Here is a 22,778-nt window from a genome sequence, read left to right as displayed (position 1 = left end):
TTTGTGCGTTTAGTGATTAGAAACACCGTAAAAAAGAGACTGGTTTGAGGTTCTGCAAGGTATATAGGCCAGTTTACCCCTTTCCTGCAGAAAGCACCCAGGAGTTAAAGTTTTCTTTTCTTGGTGCAAACTCCTTTTTCCTACTTCGTTGATTTGTGAGGATCTGTAAAAACGTGCCCCAGTAACTGAAAGGGTCTAACTAACACGTCGCCATTGTTGATTTGAACAAATATTTGGGTGAAGGACAGCACTCGCAACCAAATAAACCTTTAAGCAACGAGTGGATGGGTTTTGGTGCTCAGCTTTCGTGAGTGTGTATTTTACTGAAAATAAAGGATCTAGATCAGTCACAGGTGCCTGAAACAATATCCACACTATCCTTGAGTCAATGCAAGGCACAGTGCAACTCAGGGAACTGGGCCTTGTTTTTGCCATCAACTATAATTGCAGATTCCACATTATCCACAAGGTGGAGCTCCATACCTTCCATAACTATAGTCTAGGATTTGGCCAGACATTAAAACTGTTCGGGTGACAGACCAATAATAAATGACACTATTTTATCAAGCAGTACCAATTTGCCATATGCACAGTTCTAAAAGGTACATCTCTGAGAGACATTTCACACATATTAAACAAATTTATTTTCAAATAAAATGGAGCAATGTGTCTCATTCCAGCAAGGGCAAGGACCCTAGTGTAGGAAACCTGGAATTCATGAAAGCCAGTTCCAGAAAGATGCTGGCAGAGGGAGCTATAATGTCCACATTTTGTGGTTTGTTTTACAATAAAAAAGGTTCACAACCTGCCATAAAGACACAAATATGCTGTCAAAGGAAGTTTAATATGATATCTACTTTATTGTTTATGATCAATTCATTTTTTACTGCGCTCGGTAACGTCCGTTTTTAAAAATGAAATTCAGCTCGGAACTCAAATCCACTTAACTACAACTTAACAGAATTTCTTAAACTTAAGACCTGTTATTATCATCATTCATACAAGGGTTACCTTCCAATTAATGAAATGAAGGACTGCAATGAAGCTGCTGAAAAATATAAATACCTTTCTATATTTATAATGTTCTGAGTATGTACAAGATGAAAAAACTATGTTATTGTAGTATTTATTTGACGGGTCAGGTGCACTGCACTGAAGGGACCGGCTCGTATTCCCGCTGCAGTCGGCTGTGTCTGCGCAGGTCCGGCTGCGCATGCGCATGCGTCTGCGCAGCTACGCGCCGCTCCTGTCCCCCGCTGCCCAGTACTGCGCCGTCTGCATCTCGGCCAGGCGGGAAACCGTCCGTCGGAAGGCGAAGATCTCCTCCTCGGCCGTGAATATGGAGAACTTCCTCCACGCGTCCTGGACAGCAGTCAGGTGATCATTACCACGGTAACGGCTCCGTGTCTCAGTCCTTCGTTCCATTTCCCCGGCCCCCCCTCTGTGTGGCAGCTGAGGGGTGCTTGTGGAGATAATAACTCCAGGCTCCCCCCACAGCTGCTGAACAGTGCACAGTTGGCACTTCATCGCTGATAATCAATCAGTGGACTGAGACTGAGACTGAGCCGCAGAACGAGATGGTTTCAAAAAGAGGTGAAAAGAAGCGCGTGAGAGAGAAACGATGGGCAGCTGGACAGTGCTGGAGCCCAACCACACAACGGACGAGGCGCTAGTGCAATTCTGCGATTTCATCCTCTCGGGGGAAAAACACTCGGGTAGTCTAGATCCCCTTTCCTACTTTAAGAGAAACGAGGCAGTCTACATCCCCTTTGCCACTTTAGGGGAACACACTAAGGTAGTCTACATCCCGTTTCCCCCTTTAGGGGAAAACACTTAGGTAGTCTACATCACCTTTCCCCCTTTAGGGGAAAACACTTAGGTAGTCTACATCACCTTTCCCCCTTTAGGGGAAAACACTTAGGTAGTCTACATCTCGTTTCTCCCTTTAGGGGAAAACACTTAGGTAGTCTACATCACCTTTCCCCCTTTAGGGGAACACACTTAGGTAGTCTACATCACCTTTCCCCCTTTAGGGGAACACACTAAGGTAGTCTACATCACCTTTCCCCCTTTAGGGGAAAACACTTAGGTAGTCTACATCCCGTTTTCCCCCTTTAGGGGAAAACACTTAGGTAGTCTACATCCCGTTTCCCCCTTTAGGGGAAAACACTTAGGTAGTCTACATCACCTTTCCCCCTTTAGGGGAAAACACTTAGGTAGTCTACATCCCGTTTCCCCCTTTAGGGGAAAACACTTAGGTAGTCTACATCACCTTTCCCCCTTTAGGGGAACACACTTAGGTAGTCTACATCACCTTTCCCCCTTTAGGGGAACACACTAAGGTAGTCTACATCCCGTTTCCCCCTTTAGGGGAACACACTAAGGTAGTCTACATCCCGTTTCCCCCTTTAGGGGAAAACACTTAGGTGGTCTACATCACCTTTCCCCCTTTAGGGGAAAACACTTACGTAGTCTACATCACCTTTCCCCCTTTAGGGACAGTCTAAGTCCTATTCCCCAGCGGGGTGTCAGTGCTCTGGGGTCTCACCTTGCCCAGTCCCAGGTCATCCATGAGCATCCTGTGCCCCTCGTCCTCCGGGCTCTGCTGGGCGTGAACGAATATCCTGTGGGGCGGAGCCTGGGCCAGGATGACCACCCGCACCTGGAGCGAGAGCGAGAGCGCCACCACCTGGTCACCGTCCGCACTGCTGTACCCTGACTCCACCCGCCCAACCCCGGCAGAGGGACAGACGCTACGGGGGTCTAAGTGAGTGCCTGAGTGCGGTGCATGACCATAGCAAAAAGGATGCTGGGAGTTGGAGTCCGCCAACTCCAGTGCTATAGGGCTCTATAGCCGTGTATGCAGGAACTCAACATCCCAGACAGAAGATGACCCCCGGGCCGGATTTGAGCTGATCCTGGGCCAAAGTCAGCACTGCAGGTCCGGCCTGAAGTCACTCACTATCTGGACTGTGGATCAGCCCCCCCCCCCCCCCCCCCCCGGGTTGCCCCGGCACCCGGTGAAAAGGGGGGCGGGGCCTCAGCGCGTGGCTGGCGGCGCACCTTGTTGTCGTAGAGGGTGTCGATCAGGCCGATGAGACGCCGCGCCTGGTTCAGCTCCTTCAGCGTGAGCCGGGGAACGCCCCGAATGAAGACGGTGTCGAAGTGCCTGGCCAGCTCCAGGTAGTCCCCAGCACCCACCGGCTGTGCACAGAGCATTACATTACATTATAGGCATTACATTACATTACATTACAGGCATTACATTACATTACATTTCATTACAGGCATTTATCAGATGCTCTTAGACAACTTTTTACATAGCATTTTTTTTTTGCATTGTATCCAGTTATACAGCTGGATATATACTGAAGCAATGCAGGTTAAGTACCCTTGCTCAAGGGTACAACAGCACTGGGAATCGAACCTGTGACCTTTAGGTTACGAGACCAACTCCTTACCCATTATACTACACTGCCGCCCCAAAAGCACAAAGCACCAAGCACTCGTTTCTGTGCTCGCCATCATTACCTGTACCAAGTGCACTTATCCAAGTACGACTTTTTAAGGTTTTTTTTGCATATTTACGTATTAATATATTTTGTATTGTCTTATTTGCCGCAATTACCACGGCGACCTCAAATCAGCTCGCTACTCAAAGCACAGTGCGCTCATCTTGCATCCACTGAGGCACTTGACATCGCGCCGTCATGTTTAATGACTCCAGACTACCGGTTGCGAGACTGATAATTAGCCACCGTCTCCTAGCCTCTCCTTTTTTTGTGCGCACTTTTCCGAGTCGTCCCCCCCCCCCGCCCCGCCCCCCCCCCCGCGATCTGATAAATGTCTAAGTGTAATGAAAAACGACGGGGAAACAGATGCTAATGCGCCTCGACAAACTGACTCTGCCGACGATCAGGGGGTTGCTGTGCCAGAACGATCCTAGCTTTACAACGCTCCTCACTAAATGGGCTTTTTCAAAGGGAGAACAGGACAGTAAGGAGAGAAAGAAAGAAAAGAACGTAAATACAGGATTGAAAGTCGGGTGGCTGTGGTTGGCTTAACGGTCAGGGAACTGGACTCGTAACTCCCAGGTAGTTGGTTTGATTCCCGGGTGAGGTCATTGTACCCCCATGGAAAGCACCGAATTGCTTCAGATACAGCATAAACGGAATGTATTTAAGCTGCGTAAGTTGCCCTGGATAAGTGTGCTAATGTGTATGTGTAAGCTTCTCGCTCGCGTGGGTTTACTCCCGGTACTCCGGTTTCCTCCCACACTCAAAGACATGCATGTTAGGTGCGCTCCTGCAGGTGCCCTTGACCAAGGCACTGGCCTCAGAACTGGAGTTGGTCCCCGGGCGCTGCACTGTGGCTGCCCACTGCTCCTAAGTAACTAAGGATGGGTCTAATGCAGAGGACAAATTACCCCACGGCGTTCAATAAAAGCATATCTGTATCTCTATCGCACTCAAAGGAGACACCTGTAGTGATCTACCTGGGAATCAAACCTATCACCACCTGGTTTCAAGTGCAGATGCATAACCACTTCTAGACTTTTGTTCTGTAGTGGGACTGTCTTAATCCAAGGCTAGCCACGATAGACGCAAAGATCTGAGTGGAGCTATACACTAACGTTTTTTTTCCCCCAAGGAGCACATCTGCTCCTAACTTGAGCAATTTTAGGAGCACACTAATGCATCCCAATTAGCAGATGTGCTACTGCATTATTTTTTTCTCCAGTTGGCACACATCAAATTTAAGGAGTTAATGCCCCTAAAATGGGAGCACTGTAGAGCCCTTAAGATAGACAGACAGACTGAACTGTGATGGATGGCAGAAACTTTTGGAACAGCAGAACGGACTCAGATCTGAGTAAGGAAGCGTCGGGCTGAGCTTCGGCTCAAAGCAGCGACTATCACTGCTTCTTCTAAACTACGCTGGCTTTTTTTGGGGGGGGGGGTGGGGGGGGGCAAGTAAGCAGGAGAGAGGGATGCATTAGAGTTTTCACGTGTGATGCGGAGGTAGCACAATGCACCCCCCCGGCCCCCGCCTCCCCCGCCCCCGTCCATGGCACCGATGCCGTCGCCGTTCCTAAAAGGCAGTGGGAACAGGCTGAGGGCTCTTCAGGGGGGGGTTCAGCACCCATTTCAGTGGTGTCTCAGACCACTCCTGACAGCCCCGGGGGGGGGGGGAGGCGTGGGGGGCGTGCTGGGAGCTGGCAGATCCCCCGAACGCCAGCGAGAGAGGCTGGATATCGGCGCTCTGTTTCGCTAAAGTGCTGTTCTTATCCAGCAGCCAGGAACGGGGGGGGGGGGGGGGGGGTGAGTCCTAATGGCACAGAGCAGTTGAGTGGAAGCTGGGGGTGTGTGGGGGGGGGTGGTTGAGGGTTTGTGTAAAAGATGACTTCACCACTACCGACTCCCCCCACCCCCCCCCACCCCACCCCCGGCCCAACTTCTCAAGTTTCATCCAAAATAGATGCCGGATATCTTAGTAGTAGTCTTGGAAATTCTCTATTTGGCGACACGGAACCAACATTCACGCCGGTTCCAAAACAACAACCTGGGCCTCGAGCAGGGCCACAAGCACGAGCGGTCTGCGCGGACGGCGGTACGTCACTTACACGCGTCACTCTCAGAACGCTGAGACCCTCAACGTTCCACACAGTAAACGCCACGCGGCGCGGTTCCCAGTCGACGTGTCGTAGCCGGACCCGCGTTGTATATTAGCATACTCGCAGTTACGTCATTGGCCCTTTCGCGTCAGTGGTCGGAACACGTGTGAAGCTGTCCCTCTTTCCTCGCTGAAGAAATTTCAAAAGGGTGCCAGCCTGAAGGACACTTGTTGCCACATTTTAGGTCATGTAGTTTTGAGTGCTGCCAGTGTTACGTGTATGTAAAAAAAGAAAGAAGCGGTCCCTGCATTAAATGGTTCCTTTCTCCCGCTCTCCAGTGCTTATCCAAACAGTGAACTCCTGAATTTGAACACCCCAGTCTGGCTATAATCGGGCTTGGGAATGAAGACGGTGATGTAACCTGCGGTGCGGTGTTTAATCATTAACCGAGCGAAGCATTTCGCCACTGCTTGCACTTTATCCCACACAGGTCCCTCACCCAAGCACTCCCATCTCCTCCTTCATTAACCCTTTAAGGCGTGAGATCGCAACTGAACAATTAGAATGTTCTTAACTGAACATTCTAACGCTGATGTAACAATCACTGCTGGTAACTGAAAGCGATGGAGTTCTAGAACATTGACTAGAATTTTGGAAGAAAAAAAAACATTCCAAAAAACCTCTTCAAAGGGTTAAAAATAGCTAATTTGTGCTGTAGGTACATCCCATTTCTGCAACGCACCCCCCAATTCAGGATGGGGAGGGCTAGCACAAGTGCCCTCTGACATGCCCTTGGTCAGCTGACCGCCTATTTTGACACTGCCCATTGGCCAGCTAAACTTCAAGTCATTGGTCAAAAGACTATGCACATGAGCATGATGATGTCATAGACAGATTTAAAAAGGCAAAGGTTACCGTGCCGACTGACATGACGACTGACACCTTAGTGATCCAGATCCAAGTCAGACCTTAAGGGCTATAGCCAAATGTGCCACTAGGGAGACTCTCACACCATATTTGAATCAATCAAAACATTTATCAAACTTGTAATAACGTTTAATTTAAGTTCACTATTCAGATTTGAGGCAAACGACTCCATTTACACAGTAAAAGGGTTACTTCATTTAAGCATCCTGTATTTTTCAAATGGTGACAGTCGATTTCCAAAAAACTCCATGCACAACATTTCCAAAAACAAGACTGGCTACTGCTGCTCGAGGTGGTGAAAGATTCATTTTAAAAGACAACAATTAAATAGGTGGCAGGTGTCATCACAAGGTACGTTGAGCCCAAGGGCCTGGTTGTCCTATGAGATGACAGCAAGTTTTTCCAGCATGTTTAAACTAAAACGAGCCTGTTTTGTGCAGCAGGTTTATAAGAGAAATCATCATGCATGTACTGAGCATTTATACACAGCCCCAATTCTAGCACTCCCTCCCCCCCTCCTCCTCCCCACCCCAAATTAATACTGGCCCGTTTGCATACAACATTGTTTTAATTTCAAGTACTCGGCTGGATATATATAATTTTCCAGAGGTGACAATTTAAATGGCACAGTTCAATCTTTTGTGTGAGTGGCACAAATCATCATAATAACCGCCACTTCAGCCCCGTATTCAGTTTTTCGATTGCAGCGACCCATTCACCAACCGCAGCTCCGCGTTATTAAATGTCAATTTATAGATAATAGTTTCTCGGCGCGAGCAGCGGGACGAGCAGCCGCAGAGCGCGCAGGAGCCGCGAAAGGTCATGGCTGAGTAAACTGTCTTATGACGCAGCGAGAGACAGAGAGAGAGAGACGGGGAAAATAAAGTATTGTTTTTTTTTTTTTTTTTTTTACATAGCCGCTCTCGGTCACATACGGCTAAGCGTTTGCCAGCTGCGGGGGAAAAATCGTTTAATAATTCCTCGGTAACAATGACAACAGCAACAACAAATGACCTTCCGGAATAATAAAATTAAAAATAAGCCAGGCCTGAAAATGCTAGCTGGGTGCGCGTTCGCGTCTTTTCGTGGATTTTTCACTCACGCGGTCGCACAGCTCCTCGAAGGTACAGTCCGCGAGGGTCCCGCAGGTTTTGCTCAAACGCAGCTTTCTGCCCTGCACTTCGAGAATCCTTGGTCGAGTAACTATGGGAACACGAACAAAGCATGTTTCTTGCCTGGGTAATTACAACAGCGTACAAAAAAAAAAAAAAAAAAAACTCATCCCTCCCAAGCGAGGAAATGCATAGCCGGATAAATAATAGCGAATGATTCAACACAGAAATCAGACAAAATACTGATACAATGGCAGCCACTTGAGTCCGCACCCCTCCACCCAGCATCACCAGTGGAACTTATTAATTGGTCAGCGGAGATTGGGGCCCCATTGTCCTCCCAAATGTATTCTCTTTCAAGAGAAATTAACTTACGTACTATCATTTTGTTTCTGCGCCAGCTCATCAAACAGCTTATCCATGTCTGCCCGCACATCAGCCTCGCTTGTGCTACAGTGAATGGGACAATAGAATATGATATTAATAACACTTGAAGGCAAGATCAAACATCTGTTGGGTCCCGCTTAGCTTTTCGCCCGGCACAAAAGAACAGGATGTTACACTCTAAATACAAACATTAGATTTTCCGATGCGCATGAAAAGCGGGGGGAATATTAACTCTCGGGGAAGATGATTCGCCGCTTATTTGCATACACTGAAAGACGGCTACACACTCGAAAGGCGAAGCCCGTAATGAGGCAATAGAGGAAAAGCAAATCCATTAATGCTGTGGGCACACAACGGGAATAAAGGGCCGCTGCCTTCCCCCCCCAGCAAGCCAAATAACAGGCAACAGGCAGAACAGTCAAGCATCCGCAGAGGCCGGTGAGCGCGAGCGCGCGCGCGCGCGTGTGTTGCATGTCTGTCTGAGTGTGAGTGTGTGCTCGTGTGCGCACGTGTGTGTGTTTCAGCGTTTTTCTGTGTGTGTGTGTGTGTGTGTGCATCTACATTTGCTTCAGAGAAAGACAGAGAGAGTGTGTGTGTGTGTGTGTGTGTGTGTGTGAATACACACACACCTGCATGCATTTATCAACATATAATGCGTATGCAAATATATTATCATGAGTGACGTATGACAGCTGAACAGAAAGTAAGACATGCAAAAACATTTTAAAATAATAACGAAACCATCCGAAAAACCTTCCCCCGGCGCGCGGAACAGGAAGTGGGGGGGAAGCAGGCGTCGCTTGCGCACAGCGACGAGGGCGAGTGGGGCCGCTGGGGCGGGGCCGCGGGGGCTGGGGATGGGGGGGGGGGGGGGGGGGAGTGGCTAGCGGGTGCCATGAGAACCTCTCGTGTTCAAAGCGGGGCCCTCCGGCGCGGGGTGACCCTGCGGAGCGGCGGGGAGAGAGGGACCAGTGACCCTCCCGGAGCAGGTTTACATCTGTGGGCTTAACACAGGCAGGGAGCGGCTCAATGGCTTAAGAGAAGGCTATTGACGAGCGGGGGCCCCTTGGTGCATTACCCCACACGGAGCTGTGTAAAAAAAAGATGGCCGGGGGGGGGTGGGGGGGGGACAAAAACAATTAACAAAAAAAAAAATCTAAAAAAAAAAAAGAACGGGGTGTTATCTGAGGGGACGTGCACAAGGGCCCTTTGAGGGGGAGGGAAATTGGGCCAATCCATCACATCATTAAAACAGATGTAAAGGGGAGGGGGGGGGCAAGGGAGATAGAAAGAAAAATAAAATACACATTGCGATAACTGTTATTGCACTTTATACTGGGGGGTGGAAATCAGCGAGGAAAAGAGTGTGTTAAGTCGTCTCTCATTTCCGTGATTGGGTATTTGGACAGCGTTACACCGCGTGCAGTCTCCTTTCTGCTGGAGGTCTTCTGCAGAGTGACGTTATGACATCCAGAAGGATTTTAGGATTTGGGGGTGCACCCGTTCTCCCCCCTACTCACAGGTAGTAGAGCTTCCCCGCAGCGGGCATGTCCCTCTGGCGGTAGTCCATTCCAGTGTCCAGGCAAACGACCTGGCAGCGTTCCTGCAAAACACACAAGACAAGACGGGGAGACGCCATTGGACACTCGCACGGAACACATGACAGTTACATCGCAGCAGGTCAAACTACTGGCTGAAAGAGGATCACCTACATTCTGTTAAAAAAAAGAAAGTTAAATTTGCTGCCATGCACCAGGGTCGCCGTGGGGGTTGGTGGGGGCGGGGGGGGGGGCGTAGTTTGTATGATTCCAAGGGCCCTGACTGACAGGGGCCTTCCAAAAAAATATTAGAACATGGGATTTTCTGGGGTGGTGGGGCCCAATGTGAAATCTTTTCACGCGTCCCAACATCGCTGCTCTGTGCTCTGTGAAATATGTCAAAGTCTGTGAAAGACACAAACGTCTGTGAAAGACACAAACGTCTGTGAAAGACCCAAACTGCCAACAGCACAAATTAATGACTTCAGTGCGTCTATAGCTGTCCCCTTTACACCGTGGCTTCACCTCCTAGCCAAACACCATCCCTTTCAATAAGACCAATCACAGTGTCAGAGGAATAAATCCACGATCGACAGAATTTATCAGAGCACGCTGTAGTGCCACTTCACCGCGATAAAAAAAGGCCTTTTCCCTTTCGGGTGAAAAGTGAAAAACGGAGCCTTGTAGCGACGGCTAATTTTACCTTTAAAACACAGATATGAACATCTTTCTCTCTCTCTCTCTCCCTCCCTCTCTCCCTTAAGTTAATTTCATAGTTGGGTTTTGTGAGAGAGAGAGGTTCGAGTGCCCAGGACAGCTGCTCGCGGGAGCGGGGGGCGGCAGGCCGCGGAATCTCTCCCAGCCTTTTGAGCTCGTCTTTTTTTTTTCTCTTCTTCTTCTTCCTCGTCTTCTTCTTCTTCTTTTTTTGTTGTTGTGAAAGAAGAAAATAAAGATGGCTGAATTCAGTAAATTTCAAAGCAACGGTAGCAGGGCCCGCGGAAACAATGGCCAAGGACATCCCCCCCCCCCCCCCGCCCCCCCCCCACCCCGGCATTCTCCTCCGCGTCCTCAAACCAAAGTACCGCAAGCAGTCAGGACTCTTAACCTTTAGCTATCCAGCACAATCCACAGGCATTAAGTGTCTTTTCTTTTTTCCCCTTCTCTTTTCTGAAAGTAGAGTGCATTGTCTAGATGAGCATTTTAATTGAAAACATATTGCATTTACTTCACTGCAAGTTGCCCCTGAATTTCAAGTCACTGGAAAATTCTGTAGACACCCTCCACACGCACACAAAGGTAAAAAAAATAAATAAATGAGGCCCTTTCATTGCGCATTTGAATTCATGCTGCTGGCTCTCAAAACCAATTTGAACTTGAGTAAATATTGTAAGGAAAATATGAATATAAGGCAATGTAAAAATAAACATTTTTAAAAAGACTGAAAAGAAATTATGGAGTGAGCAACAGTACTTTGGGAACAACAAGTGATCCTTCATTTTGCTCTTTTCTCCAAATTTGGATTTGCCAATGGAACCACTACTGAATGGAACCGTCCTGGGTGGGGCCAATGCCAATCCTGGTGTTTTTCTCCTAGGATTCTGCTCAAAGTAAGCACTAAACTAGGATTGAACTCCAGTCCAGTGCTACAGCTGGATACTCCACTATAACTGCCTTAACGGTGCTCATTTGAATGAGCTGCTCACGTTTCATTCTGTTAAATTTGAATGTTTCAGTGCAGTTAAAAATGTACATGTGGTGTAAACACACAAAAAAAAAAAGGTTTCATTGGCCTGGGGGCAACATTGCATAGCATTAACACCGTCACTGCCACCCCCGTCACCATGTAGCTTGAATGTGAGTGAGAAGAATGTTTTCACTGATCCTCAGAAGTGAAAAAGAAGAGCTGGAATGCTAGTTCCAGGCCTCCTTCGCCCCTGACCTGAGCTCGTTCATAAACGCCCCCTGCTGGAGGAGCTCTGCTCTGCACCCTCAAGCGAAATGTACGCACCGACAAGGGGTGATTTCAATCCAGTTATGTTTATTTTTACATTTATTTTCACGTAGGAGAGGACTCCTATCCACATCAATCCAGTTTTGATCCGAAGGGGGGAATTGCGATAGATTCTGTAAAGCCACTATATAGTCAACTCTGCATTATTAACAGTGAACGTTCTCTCTTTCGACCTTTAAAGGCAAAACATTCTAATTTGATCAATCTTGTAAAAGGAGGGTGATCAAGATCAATGGATGCAGTGTACTGCAATGTAGCTCAAGAAACTCCTGAAATCTCCTGTAGTTAACCCTTTGAAGAGCATTTTCAACCCTCTAAGTCAGTGTTCTAGAACTCCGTTGCTTTCAGTTACCAGTAGCGATTGTTACATCAGCACTATAATGTTCAGTTACTAACACTCTGATCACATGTTTGTGATCTGACACCTTAAAGGGAAGCAGAGAGGATAAACAATCTGTGTTAGAGCATCATGTGACACTACAAAGGTCATAGTTCGCTTTAGGACCTAGCCTCAAGCCATTATTACACAATTTAAGTCACATTCAAACGTGTGTATTGGAAAAGTTCTGCTATGTCCCCATTTCTCTCCAGCCCTCTCATCCACCGAAAACAAGACATTCTATATAACGTGTAGATATGACTAATGTAATGTTTTGGCTCATTCGATACTAGAGAAAGTTAATCTTGACACATTTACCGGTCAAACCATACATTTCCCAAAGACTTTTTTTTGTGCCTATTATTCAGAGAGTGTAACGTTAACAAGACGCATGTCAAACATAATCTAATCTAGCTCATTCTTCACATTAAAGGGGGGGGGGGGGGATAAAAAACGAACGGATTTGAATCAAGCGTTCGTTCGATGACGGCTCGGGCAAATTATTAAATCAGCGAGTTTCCCGCCAGCGTTCCTCCTTGAACTGGGAATAATTAGCAATCACTACAAAGCTAGAGGACCGAAATATTCTATTCTTCCGTGCTGTCAACTTTTATCACGGTCCCCGCTTTCGCGAGCAGAGTTCCCTTTCTGAGGCGATCGGCTGAATCAGGCGTAATAACAACCTGACACGTCCTCAATTGCGGCACAAAAGGGACGCGTCATTTCATCAACCCGCGGTGACCCTCCGCCGCGCCGGGAACGTAAATAGTCTCAACAGCCCCAGTCACGGGTGTATCGAGCCGTGTACATTTTTTTTCTCTTCCTCCTCTTTTGTCTCACGCGTAGCTTGACACCTAATGGTTTACTTCATGGATCGTTTGTGGTGGGGGTTGGGGGGTGGGGGTTTAAAAAAAAAAAAAAAGGAAAGGAAACAATCAGCCGTAATTCCATTGGTTACTTATAATCAGATGGGCTCCTCTCGGGGCTTCGGGGATCATTACATAATTATATTCCAGACGGGGGTTCGTTAAAACTTTGCACTCCTCACGGATTGCTCTCCTCGCCCTCCCGCGTGACCCCTCCGCGCCGCAGGCGGCGGCCGCCGTCCCACAATTCCCTGCCTCCCGCGAGCCGGACGCACGCCGCGCGTCAGTCAGCCCACAGCGGAGTTTAATGACGAGCGTGTAACACTGCCAACCTCACTAATATTGGCCTAATAAAATAAATCAGACGTGTATAAATCCAGTGGAAATGTAATCTCAAACAGCAAGCAGTTGAAGTCAAGATTAAAGTTGAGATGTGACAACAACAAAAAAATGCTAAATGTCTATATCTGGGTTTAATGCTACATAACGCATTCTGAAGCACACATAGACACACACACACACACACACACACACACGATACACTAAATGGCACACAGTAGATTATTAATGATCATTTCCCTTTTGCTTCAGATGTTTTTTTTTCTAAAAAAAGTGTCAACACAGGCTGTCTCAATCACCCAGGCCACATGACAAACGCTTGGAAACTGGCTAAGCGATGGCCACCTCCTCTGCTGTGGATACCCTGGGATTAAGATTTGGGAGTTCTGCCAAACACACACACGCGCAGACACGCACGCGCACACACACACACACGCGCATGCACGCACGCACACACACGCAGACACGCACGCACGCAGGCACACACACACACGCGCACACGCACGCACGCTCACACCCACTCGTTAGTCCATGACCCATCAGGCACTGCACGCCCTCCAGAAGGGAGAGAACATAAGGCGCTAAAATTGACAGTGGAAACCTTTCACCAAACGCGATGAGCCCGATCGCTACGGAAACTAAACCAATCATTCCGATGGCTCCTGCTCAGAATCACAGCACATCTGAGCCAGGACAGAACCAATAAGGTATCAACCGCAAAAAAAGCACGAGGACAAAAACCCGACAAAGTCAGTTTAATCCATAATTCCCTCCCTGGCTTGCTGCCCCCCCCCCCCCACCACTCCCCATCCCCCAACGCCCCCCATCCCCGGTTGTCCGAGTTTTTCCGAGCCTCATTTTAGCATAAAAAACGAGTGGCTTTTTTTCCCTACTAAAAGTTGCTTTTGGGGTTTTTCAAAGAGAGGCTGCCATTGAGCGCCAACAAAAGCCAAGGATAGCTAACTCCTCCGCTCTGGTGGGGTCCACTGCCTCATTACGACCAGCAGAAAACATCTGATGCTTTTTTTGTGCGGGGAGAGAATTGTCCAGCCTGAAAGAACACAGGCTGGGAAACTGTAAAGGAGAGGGGGGGTGGGGGCTGGGGGTGGGAGGAGAGGGGAGGTTGTCGTCCATTCAGGAGTTTGTGTCCTACAGCCACTGTGGAGGGGAAAAGAAAGGGGGGTGGGGTGGTTTTTGGGGTGGGGGGGGGGGCTGGAGGTAAAGAAAGCCTAAAACAGTGCCTTTATGCTGCCAGTCCAGGACGACTCCTCTCACATCAAAGTGTGTTCACTCCTGGTCCTTTCTGGGCCAAATTTATTCAGGCCGCGGGCCGGGCAGGGGAACAATGCGCACACACTAATTACGCCTAATTATCTATTCCCTTTAAGTGTGACCAGCTCCGGCCAGCCCAGGCCTGGCCCGGCCACCGTCGCCGCGGCTACGTGTTCTTCTCACCGCCGCCGCCGCGCCCCGTCCCGCCCCCCCCCCCCCGCCCATGTCCAGCCCTCTCTTAGAGGAGCGTCTTCAGCGTTTTCGGTTACCCCTCCTGGTGCTCTACCATGTGCCCCCTTAGGCTGGTTCTGCCACTGAGATGCTTATCAAATGGGGGGGGGGGGGGAAGGGGGGGGGGAGACTTCCTTATTAATTTGGCGAGTCCCTGCATCACCGCTGCTGGGGCTTCTGGGAGGCAGGGAGGGTTGGGAGGTTTTTTGGGAGGGGTGGGGGGTGGGGGGGGTGGGGGGTTGGTTGCCTGGGGGGGGCCCGCCGGCCCTGTCTGTCCTCTTGCTTTCTTTTCATGATCTAAATGAGACGTTTATTGGATTAGGGTTCTTCTCCACACCGCTCCTCCGTGTGGCCCTGGACAAAAAAAAAAAAAAAAACGCCAAACCAACTGCGTGTGCTAACTGCAAAAAAAAACTGGAAAAAATTCACATTGCCTCACAGTCATTCAGCTGGACAGCCAATCAAGTACGAAGCTGCGCCCCCCCCCCCCCCCCGTTAAATGAAAACAATAATTTGGGGCCTAATCCGCAGCCATTTAGAGCGAAGAACGACGAGAACGAGCCGGGGGGGGGGGATGAATATAAAGAGGAGGAGGAGGAGGAAGAGGAGAAGCAGAAATATGACCGTTGAGCTGGAGGCCGGCCCCCTCGTACGCAGTCGGATGAGCGAAACGTAACCGCCGGAACGGCCGCTAAAACCAAGCCCCAGGCATCCCCCCCCCCCCCCCCCCCCCCCCCCACCCCTCAGTGGTCCCTCTTTTAATTTCTTTTAATTTCAGTGCCGTCGCCCCCCCCCCCCCCCCCCCCCCCGACCCACTCCACTTACCCTCCAGCTCAGGGAGGCCTTCACAGAGAACGCATCGATTTTTATACTTTTTATTTGTACTTTTTTTTTCCAGGGAGAGGCCGCATTGTCAGGTACTCGTTTCTTTTAATTTTTTCTTTTTTTTATTTTTTAAGCCAGGGGCCCGATGTGGTAATTATTCCACACAAAAGGGCCAAAAAGAGCAGACGTGCGGGGACACAATGAGAGGGAGAGGGAGAGAGACGCTCGGCCCTAAATTAAGGTTATCGTATTTCCCCCCGCGATGCCGCCCCCGTCGCCAGGCGGAATAAAGAAGCCAGCGGCCGCACCTCGGGGTTCGGCGCACGCGAACCCGTGACCCCCGAGCGATCGCGTGGGACAAGCGCGGGGGTCACCGCGGGGTGAACGGGAAAGAGGAGGCGGGGAAGAGACCTGTCAGCGGGATTTAATAACCCCCCCCCTCAAAAAAAACAACCAAAACAAAAAACACTACCTGCGCTTTATGTGTTTCCGGGTAGATCCCCACCCCCAGCGCACGGGCGTTTCTCTGCCTGTCCCGTCTGGATACTGACTGCACCAAAAACGAAAAACATCGATTCCTGGGATAAAGGCAAACCCTTTTTTTTAAATGTACTTCTTCACTGTTTATTTTGATAGACGGCCCCGTAGCCTTCTGTGCAGTTAAGACGCCTGCCTCAGTGATGTCACCGCGGAGGAGCCCACCGTCACCCGCACCGTGACGACGCCGCTTGTACGAGCCTGCTTTCCCATCATGCCTCTCTGCCAGTTGCGCTAACCGCTAACGACGACGAGTTTACCGCGACGCCCCCTCTCTGCGGCCGGAGTGACTCTGAGGTCCTCCTCCGTGGGGGGGGGGGGGGGTCCCTTTGCGAGGTGGGTGCCCCGCGGCATTGTGGGGGATGGCGGGTTGGCGGGATGGCCGCTAATAAGAAGTCAATTGATAAGTTAAGACGTCAGCGGGGGATTAACCCCCTCGCCACGGCTCAGCTGACCAATGAGGAGAGGTCAGACAAGAGGTCTGATACTGACCCCCACCGCCCCTACTCCTAAATCCAAAATTCCCCCCCCCCCCCCCCCTTGACCCCCCAGGGCCCTGGCCCACACCCATTCACACAGTCCTCCCCAGGAGTCGCTGGGAGCAGGGCCTGACAGCTTTAATTTCATCAATTAAAGTCAGCCGGCCATAGGTGGGGGCCGCGGGGGGGGGGGGGCAGCAGGACGATGGACCGCGGTCGGGCCGCCGCCGAAACAGATGGCGTCACAATGGAGACGCGGCGGCAGGGGAAAGGGTGCCAGGCACAGAAAGGGGGGAGGGGGGGGCGCAGGGGTGTTAACACCCTCAATCAGCGCGGATTAGCCAGCGCTTCAGAAAGATGACTTTTTGAGGCGACCGGGATTTGCGTGAAACCCCCCCCCCCCCCTCGTGCCCCCCCCACCGCCTTCCTCAACGCACTCTGAAGAAAACAGAACACAAGGAAGTTTACGTCAAACCCTTACCCCCCTCCCCCTCCCCCTCCCACCCAGTTCTTCAGAAAGAGAGAGAAAGAACCCTAAACTTAATCTCTTAATGGTGATTCTGTGAAAGCGTAAATGGAGTCGCCGCGGTGGAAGATTCTTCGGCATTCCGCGGCGTTTCACCAGCTCACGCCTGGCCGACCCCCGCCTCCCGCGATTTTTAACCTCCTCGCCCCGCTCTCCCGCCTTCCGCCCGCTAGCAAAAGGTGAGTGAACCATTACCAAAAAAAAGAGCTTTACATTCATCTGGCAGAAATCAAACCCTTCGGTGTTATTGGCCGTGACACTGCAGCGGAGGTATAAACAGCCACGTAATCCAGGTGTGCCTTTCTGACCTGTCATCTGAGACAGAGCCGGTTCCGTGGGGGTAGAAATCAAGCGGAATGAAGGACAAAATACTCTATTATCCTCCATTAGCCTTATAAATGCATAATTATTTACCTCAATTCTTAAAAAAAAAAAAACATAAAATTACTGGTATTAAGCAGACACTCTTATCCAGAAGGACATACGCGCATATATACTGAAGCAATTTAGGTACCTTGTTCAAGGGTACAAGGACGGTGTCCTACCTGGGAATCGAACCTGCAACTTTTGGGTTACAAATCCAATTCCCAACCCATTATACTGCACACTGCCACCTCTACCTACTTGTATAGCTCATACACAGCCACTATAATGCAAGAGATTGGGCTTTAAAAAAGATCAGCTTGTGTATATTGACCTTCGAAAAACAACAAACTGTGTATTTTAAGAAAACAAGCACCCAAGCGGCTCTGTCAGTGAAAGTGCTCACCATGAGTGCAGGCCAGGCCCTCTGGCGCGAAGACTCAAATTTGGCCCTCCAATCCAAATCCAGCCCACGTTTTCTGGTTCTCCCGGGCAATTAACTGAGCAGTTAGTGCTACTGATTGGCCGCTCTGGATTCACACCTGACTCCCAGGTAAAGGGAGGGTGGAAAACCAGCAGTTCTCGGCCCTCGAGGACCGTGATTTGAGCGACAGGGCCCTATGATGTGGTCACAGCAGGACTGGGCCTGCTCTGTGCGGTCAGCAGACTGTGGGACGAAGGTGGGTCAGGTTTCAGTGACATCGCTGTGCTTTAAATCCTCCCAATCGCGTGGCAGCTCCCTATTGGCTAACGGTCTCTTGCCATCAATAAGAGAGAAGCACTAGCTGCCCACGTAGTGCAGTGTGAGCAGAGCTGTGTAAGATGCTCACCCTCTAGTGTGCACATACAGACCAACACACATACTCTCCTACTTCTTTTGGATGTGGGGGCAAGGGGCAGGGGTGACACCAGAAAACAAATGGTGATTTTAAATTGGGGGGGGGGGGGGTGGTAGTGAGACAGGGAGACAGTCAAAAGTTAGAAAGTGGATACATATATTTTTATGAGATTAAATAAGAGAAGTAGCAGGTGCCTGATACCCACTGCCTTGGTTCAAAGCCACAGGAGCTCAATTGGCTCAATACGAACCTGAGCATCGAGCATTGCCCCCCCCCCCCCATCCCCACCCCCCATCACCTCCGTTTGATGGTCTGGGCCACATTAAAAATCTGCACACCAATTGTTTGAAAACGGGCTCGGTGAAAACACAGACAAGGCAGACAATCCAGTCCGCTTTTATTTTGCATTTGAATTTAGCTGGACATTTAAATACCTATTAATTGTGGAAGAATTTACTCTCTCACAAAATGCACGAAAAAATAATTCTCCTGTTTATTGTGCGCCCAGATCGCCTTTGTAATTGCAGGAGGCAACAAAAAAAAAAAAAAACAACAAAAACAAAAAACCTGAATAATGTCAATACCTGCTCACAATAATGCAATTAAATTGCAAAGTAGCTTACAGCATCAGTGGCTCCCATTGCTTCCATTCTGCCTCACTTTGAAATGCAAGCAGGCTGGATAATTCTGCCGCTCGGGCTGCTCGTTATTCAGTGTCCAGTACCCTTTGTAACGATTCGCGGAAACGCTCCCTTTCCACGTCCCAGGTATGATCAAAGAAAGCCCCCCCGTCCCCCGCCCCCCCCCCTTTACACCAATGCTCCCGTCGCACGGAGAACACATTTTTAAAAAGTGTGAGTTCGTCGTTACCTTCAGCAGGGCGATGAACGGGGCGAAAGTGTCTCTCTGCAGCCCGTTTTTATACAGATCTGAAAGAGAAAATTGGTATTAGCTCCACTGTTTGGCCCTAATAATGCCTTTTTTCCCCCTCCCTGATTGGCAAATAAAGCTCCCATTGACGGGGTAAATAGGAGGACACAAAAGGGAGATGCGCGAGAAGGGGAACTGATTTCTACACCGGCAGCGGCACGAAATTCGTTACATTCTCAAACAATGAGCGGCCGGGGGGAGGGGGGGGGGGGGGGGGCAAAGGGGGGGGAGGCTTGTTTTCCGAGCGGACAATATCTAAGGCCTAAATGAAAAGAGATTTCAATTAGCTCCGTGGAACAAATTTCATCTGAAGCGGCGCAGGCGAACACAAAGCTTCGGTCAAGCAGCGCACGGCCTCTGATGCAGCTGCTGCTGCTGTGTGCGGTTTGTGCTGCTGTGTGCGGCTGTGTGCTGCTGCTGCTGTGTGCGGTTTGTGCTGCTGTGTGCGGCTGTGTGTGGTTTGCTGCTGTGTGCGGTTTGCGCTGCTGTGTGTGGTGTGCTGCTGTGTACTGCTGCTGCTGTGTGCGGTTTGTGCTGCTGTGTACTGCTGCTGCTGTGTGTGGCGTGCTGCTGTGTGCGGTGTGTGTTGTGTGCGGTTTGTGGTGCTGTGTGCGGTTTGTGCTGTGTGCGGTTTGCTTTTTAAACTGTGCGGCAGACGGGAGAGAAAAGGACTCTGTTCATTCACAGACACAGTTATTACTCTGAATGAACGCGGCTGAGCTGATCTCATAAACCGTGCTGTGGTGCTGACTCAGAGCGGAGGTAGAGGCAGGTAACCTCTTAGCCACATTGCGCCAGGAGAGCGTGGAATTGTGGGATAGAAATACTCCAAAGTGCTGCATTCGCTTTCCCTTGGCCATGTCTAGGAGGGATCTGACTTCTGTCAGTTCGTGCACATCAGATGCTTCTATCCCATTTGCGGAAGGAGAGAGGTTGCCCGTAGCAACGAAAGCGTCCAAGATGGGGCAAGCAATGACTCTGACTGTACGGTACAGCATAAGCAAAGGTTTTGACGGTGATCTTACTCAAGTTCAGTTATTTTATCTAGCCGGAGGTCGAAAATCCAGGGTACAGAAAGTAAAGGTCTCGCTGTGTGTTTCTTCCACCCATCCAATCAGCCAATCCAGGTGGTGGGAACAAAATACTGGGGAGGACTTTTACTTTCTGAACCTGGATTTTCCACCTCCTTGTATTTAACACATCACAGTTTTGGTACACCATACGTATCTGACACAGGTCTGGATCAGGCACGTGAAACTGTATGCACAAATTCCCCAGAGTCGCAAGAGAGCAACAGAAGTCGGACGCCTTCTAGACTTGACCGTTCCCTCTAGACATGACCGTTCCTTCTAGACATGACCGTTCCCTCTAGACTTGACTGTTCCCTCTAGACTTGACCGTTCCCTCTAGACTTGACTGTTCCCTCTAGACTTGACCGTTCCTTCTAGACATTGACCGTTCCCTCTAGACTTGACCGTTCCCTCTAGACATGACCGTTCCCTCTAGACATTGACCGTTCCCTCTAGACTTGACCGTTCCCTCTAGACATTGACCGTTCCTTCTAGACATAACCGTTCCCTCGGTCACCAGTACTTCCTGTTACTCCAAAAGCAAGAGCAGAGCCCACAGAACCGTTCTGTGGCCAAGCCCAACCAGGAGGAGAGAATGTGAGGGTCTCGCCCGGGCAGCTCCTGGCATGTGACTGCAGCCCCCGAAACACGCTAAACACGGCTGTCGCCTCGCGGGTCAAGCACGCTAAGAGTTACGAAGAAAACACGCAACCGACGTGCGAACGTGACCTCGAATTATGCGGGCCCTTTTTTTTTTTCTTTTTTTCAAATAACCGGAAAAAAAAAAAGAATCGAAATTCACGCTGGACGCGAGAGGAGTGTTTCACATCTCGAGTTCAAACGCGCGATCTGCTCGCGCTCCGCGGCGGCGGCGGCGGCGTCTCGGGGAGGAAGAGGACGAGGAGGAGGAGGACGAGCGACGAGCCGGGCTGGAATCTCAGCGTCTTTCATCCGACGCGCCCGCGTCCCCACAAAGCGGCCGTGCGCGTCTCCATTAACCCTCTAATTAAAATGAAAAAGGCTCGTAATTAAGAGCTCCCCGCTTTTTTTTTTTCTTCTTCTTCTCCTCCTCCTCGACGGAACGACGGATCATCAAAATCGGGGGGGGGAGGGGGGGAAGCTGGGGCGGACCGGTGCGACGGGCGGGCGCTCAGAAAAACATCAATGACGGGCCACTCGAATAGCGGGGACATTAGCATTCTCAGTGAAGACATGGGAACGTCAGTCCATTTCACCACCCTCATCTATGTATGCATGGCGCCGAAACGCGCCGCGGTAATTAGCCATGTCCAGGTTTCCAAAGACACAGGCCCCATAAGGGGGGGAGGGAGGGAGGGAGGGAGGGGGTCCAGGGCCAGTGACTATATGCACCAGAGCAGCTACTTGCCTGTGCAAAGCTAAGGAAATTAGCAGCGACACTGACCTGGATTATGCACACAATGGCGGTAAGGCATGGCGGCGGCGTTGGGGGGGTGACGGGACACACGTTTCCCCTTGAAATACACTGAGCCCTCAAAAGGAGGGTTTGGAAGGGGACGGGGGGATGGGGGGGGGCCGGAGAGTCGTTATGCATTTAGGACCCGAAAGGGAATGCGAACCATTTACGGTTGCACTTAAATCATGACACCCCCAGCACAACCCCACCCCTCCCCCGCACCCAGTTCTCGCCCTCCATTTCCCCACATCATGGTAAATACTCAAATTAAAAAAGCGGTGATTAAGAGTAAAGAAAGAGCTTTTTAAAAGCAGGGCTGGGCTGGCATCCCCCCCCACCCCCCCCCCCAGCCCTTTATTGAGCATCTTAAGAGGGCAGTGCAGGTGAACGTGGGCGAGGTGTATCGCTCTCTAAAGAGCTGCGATGAACCGCTTATCAAAGGCTCTGTCTGACGGAAAAGATCAAATCACCTCTCTCTCTCTCTCCATCTCCGCATCAGCATAATGGCACTGTGATCTACAAACGCTATATAACCCCGATTCAGGTTTTAACAGCGGCTCGCGGCTCGCGGCTACGCGCTACACAAACCGCCACGAACCGCGGGGTCCATAAAGGCCCCGCCGCTCGGCCAGATGAATGCGAGGGCCGAGACCAGAGAAGCTAGACTGTGAGGACGTGTTCACATCGGCCAATCGACTACGAGCGCCGTTTCACAAAGCACGATTACCGAGTGGACAGCTTTGGCCGATGTCTGGATAGCTTTAACCAACACGGCCCCGTTTCACAAAGCAGGATTACTGAGTTAGCTGGATAACTGAGTAAAACCCAGAGCAGCTCTTTTTAACTTCAGTCCATGTTCCAGATTCGGGAGGGTTCCGGGTTTTACCCAGTGCAGTTATCCAGCTAGCTGAGTAATCCTGCTTTGTGAAACAGGGCCAAAGTTATCCAAACATCAGTTAGCACGATGACAACGGTGGTAGAGAGGCAACCTGCTCCCCATTCTTTGCCCTAAACAAAACTGTATCTACATCTATCCTCGGCTATCGTTATAGTTTCACGCCAAGACCTGTAAGAATGAACGGTTCACTGTGGGGGAAT

At 50.1% G+C, this 22,778-nt stretch overlaps 1 protein-coding gene across 3 annotated transcripts in view; it reads right to left on the bottom strand.

Moving 5' to 3' along the window:
- Window positions 1-620: 620 nt before the first annotated feature.
- afg1lb (AFG1 like ATPase b) overlaps window positions 621-22,778 on the bottom strand; it is a 36,288-nt gene continuing 14,130 nt past the window's right edge. For 2 of the 3 annotated variants that reach the window (XM_035422196.1, XM_035422195.1), the window contains exons 7-13: window positions 19,116-19,174; window positions 9,561-9,643; window positions 8,033-8,103; window positions 7,644-7,744; window positions 3,064-3,204; window positions 2,549-2,662; window positions 621-1,362 (exon numbers count right to left, since the gene is read on the bottom strand). In XM_035422196.1, the coding sequence (XP_035278087.1) occupies window positions 1,234-1,362; window positions 2,549-2,662; window positions 3,064-3,204; window positions 7,644-7,744; window positions 8,033-8,103; window positions 9,561-9,643; window positions 19,116-19,174 (698 nt within the window). In that variant the 3' untranslated portion in view covers window positions 621-1,233. Of the gene's footprint in view, window positions 1,363-2,548; window positions 2,663-3,063; window positions 3,205-7,643; window positions 7,745-8,028; window positions 8,104-9,560; window positions 9,644-19,115; window positions 19,175-22,778 lie in introns of all 3 variants that reach the window. The other variant, XM_035422197.1, reaches the window with a different exon arrangement.

This window comes from Anguilla anguilla, chromosome 6 (assembly GCF_013347855.1).
Source record: "Anguilla anguilla isolate fAngAng1 chromosome 6, fAngAng1.pri, whole genome shotgun sequence".
In the NCBI taxonomy this organism is placed as follows: Eukaryota; Metazoa; Chordata; class Actinopteri; order Anguilliformes; family Anguillidae; genus Anguilla; species Anguilla anguilla.
Note: the sequence above shows the minus strand (reverse complement) of the source record. Positions and strands in the feature narration are given on the sequence as shown.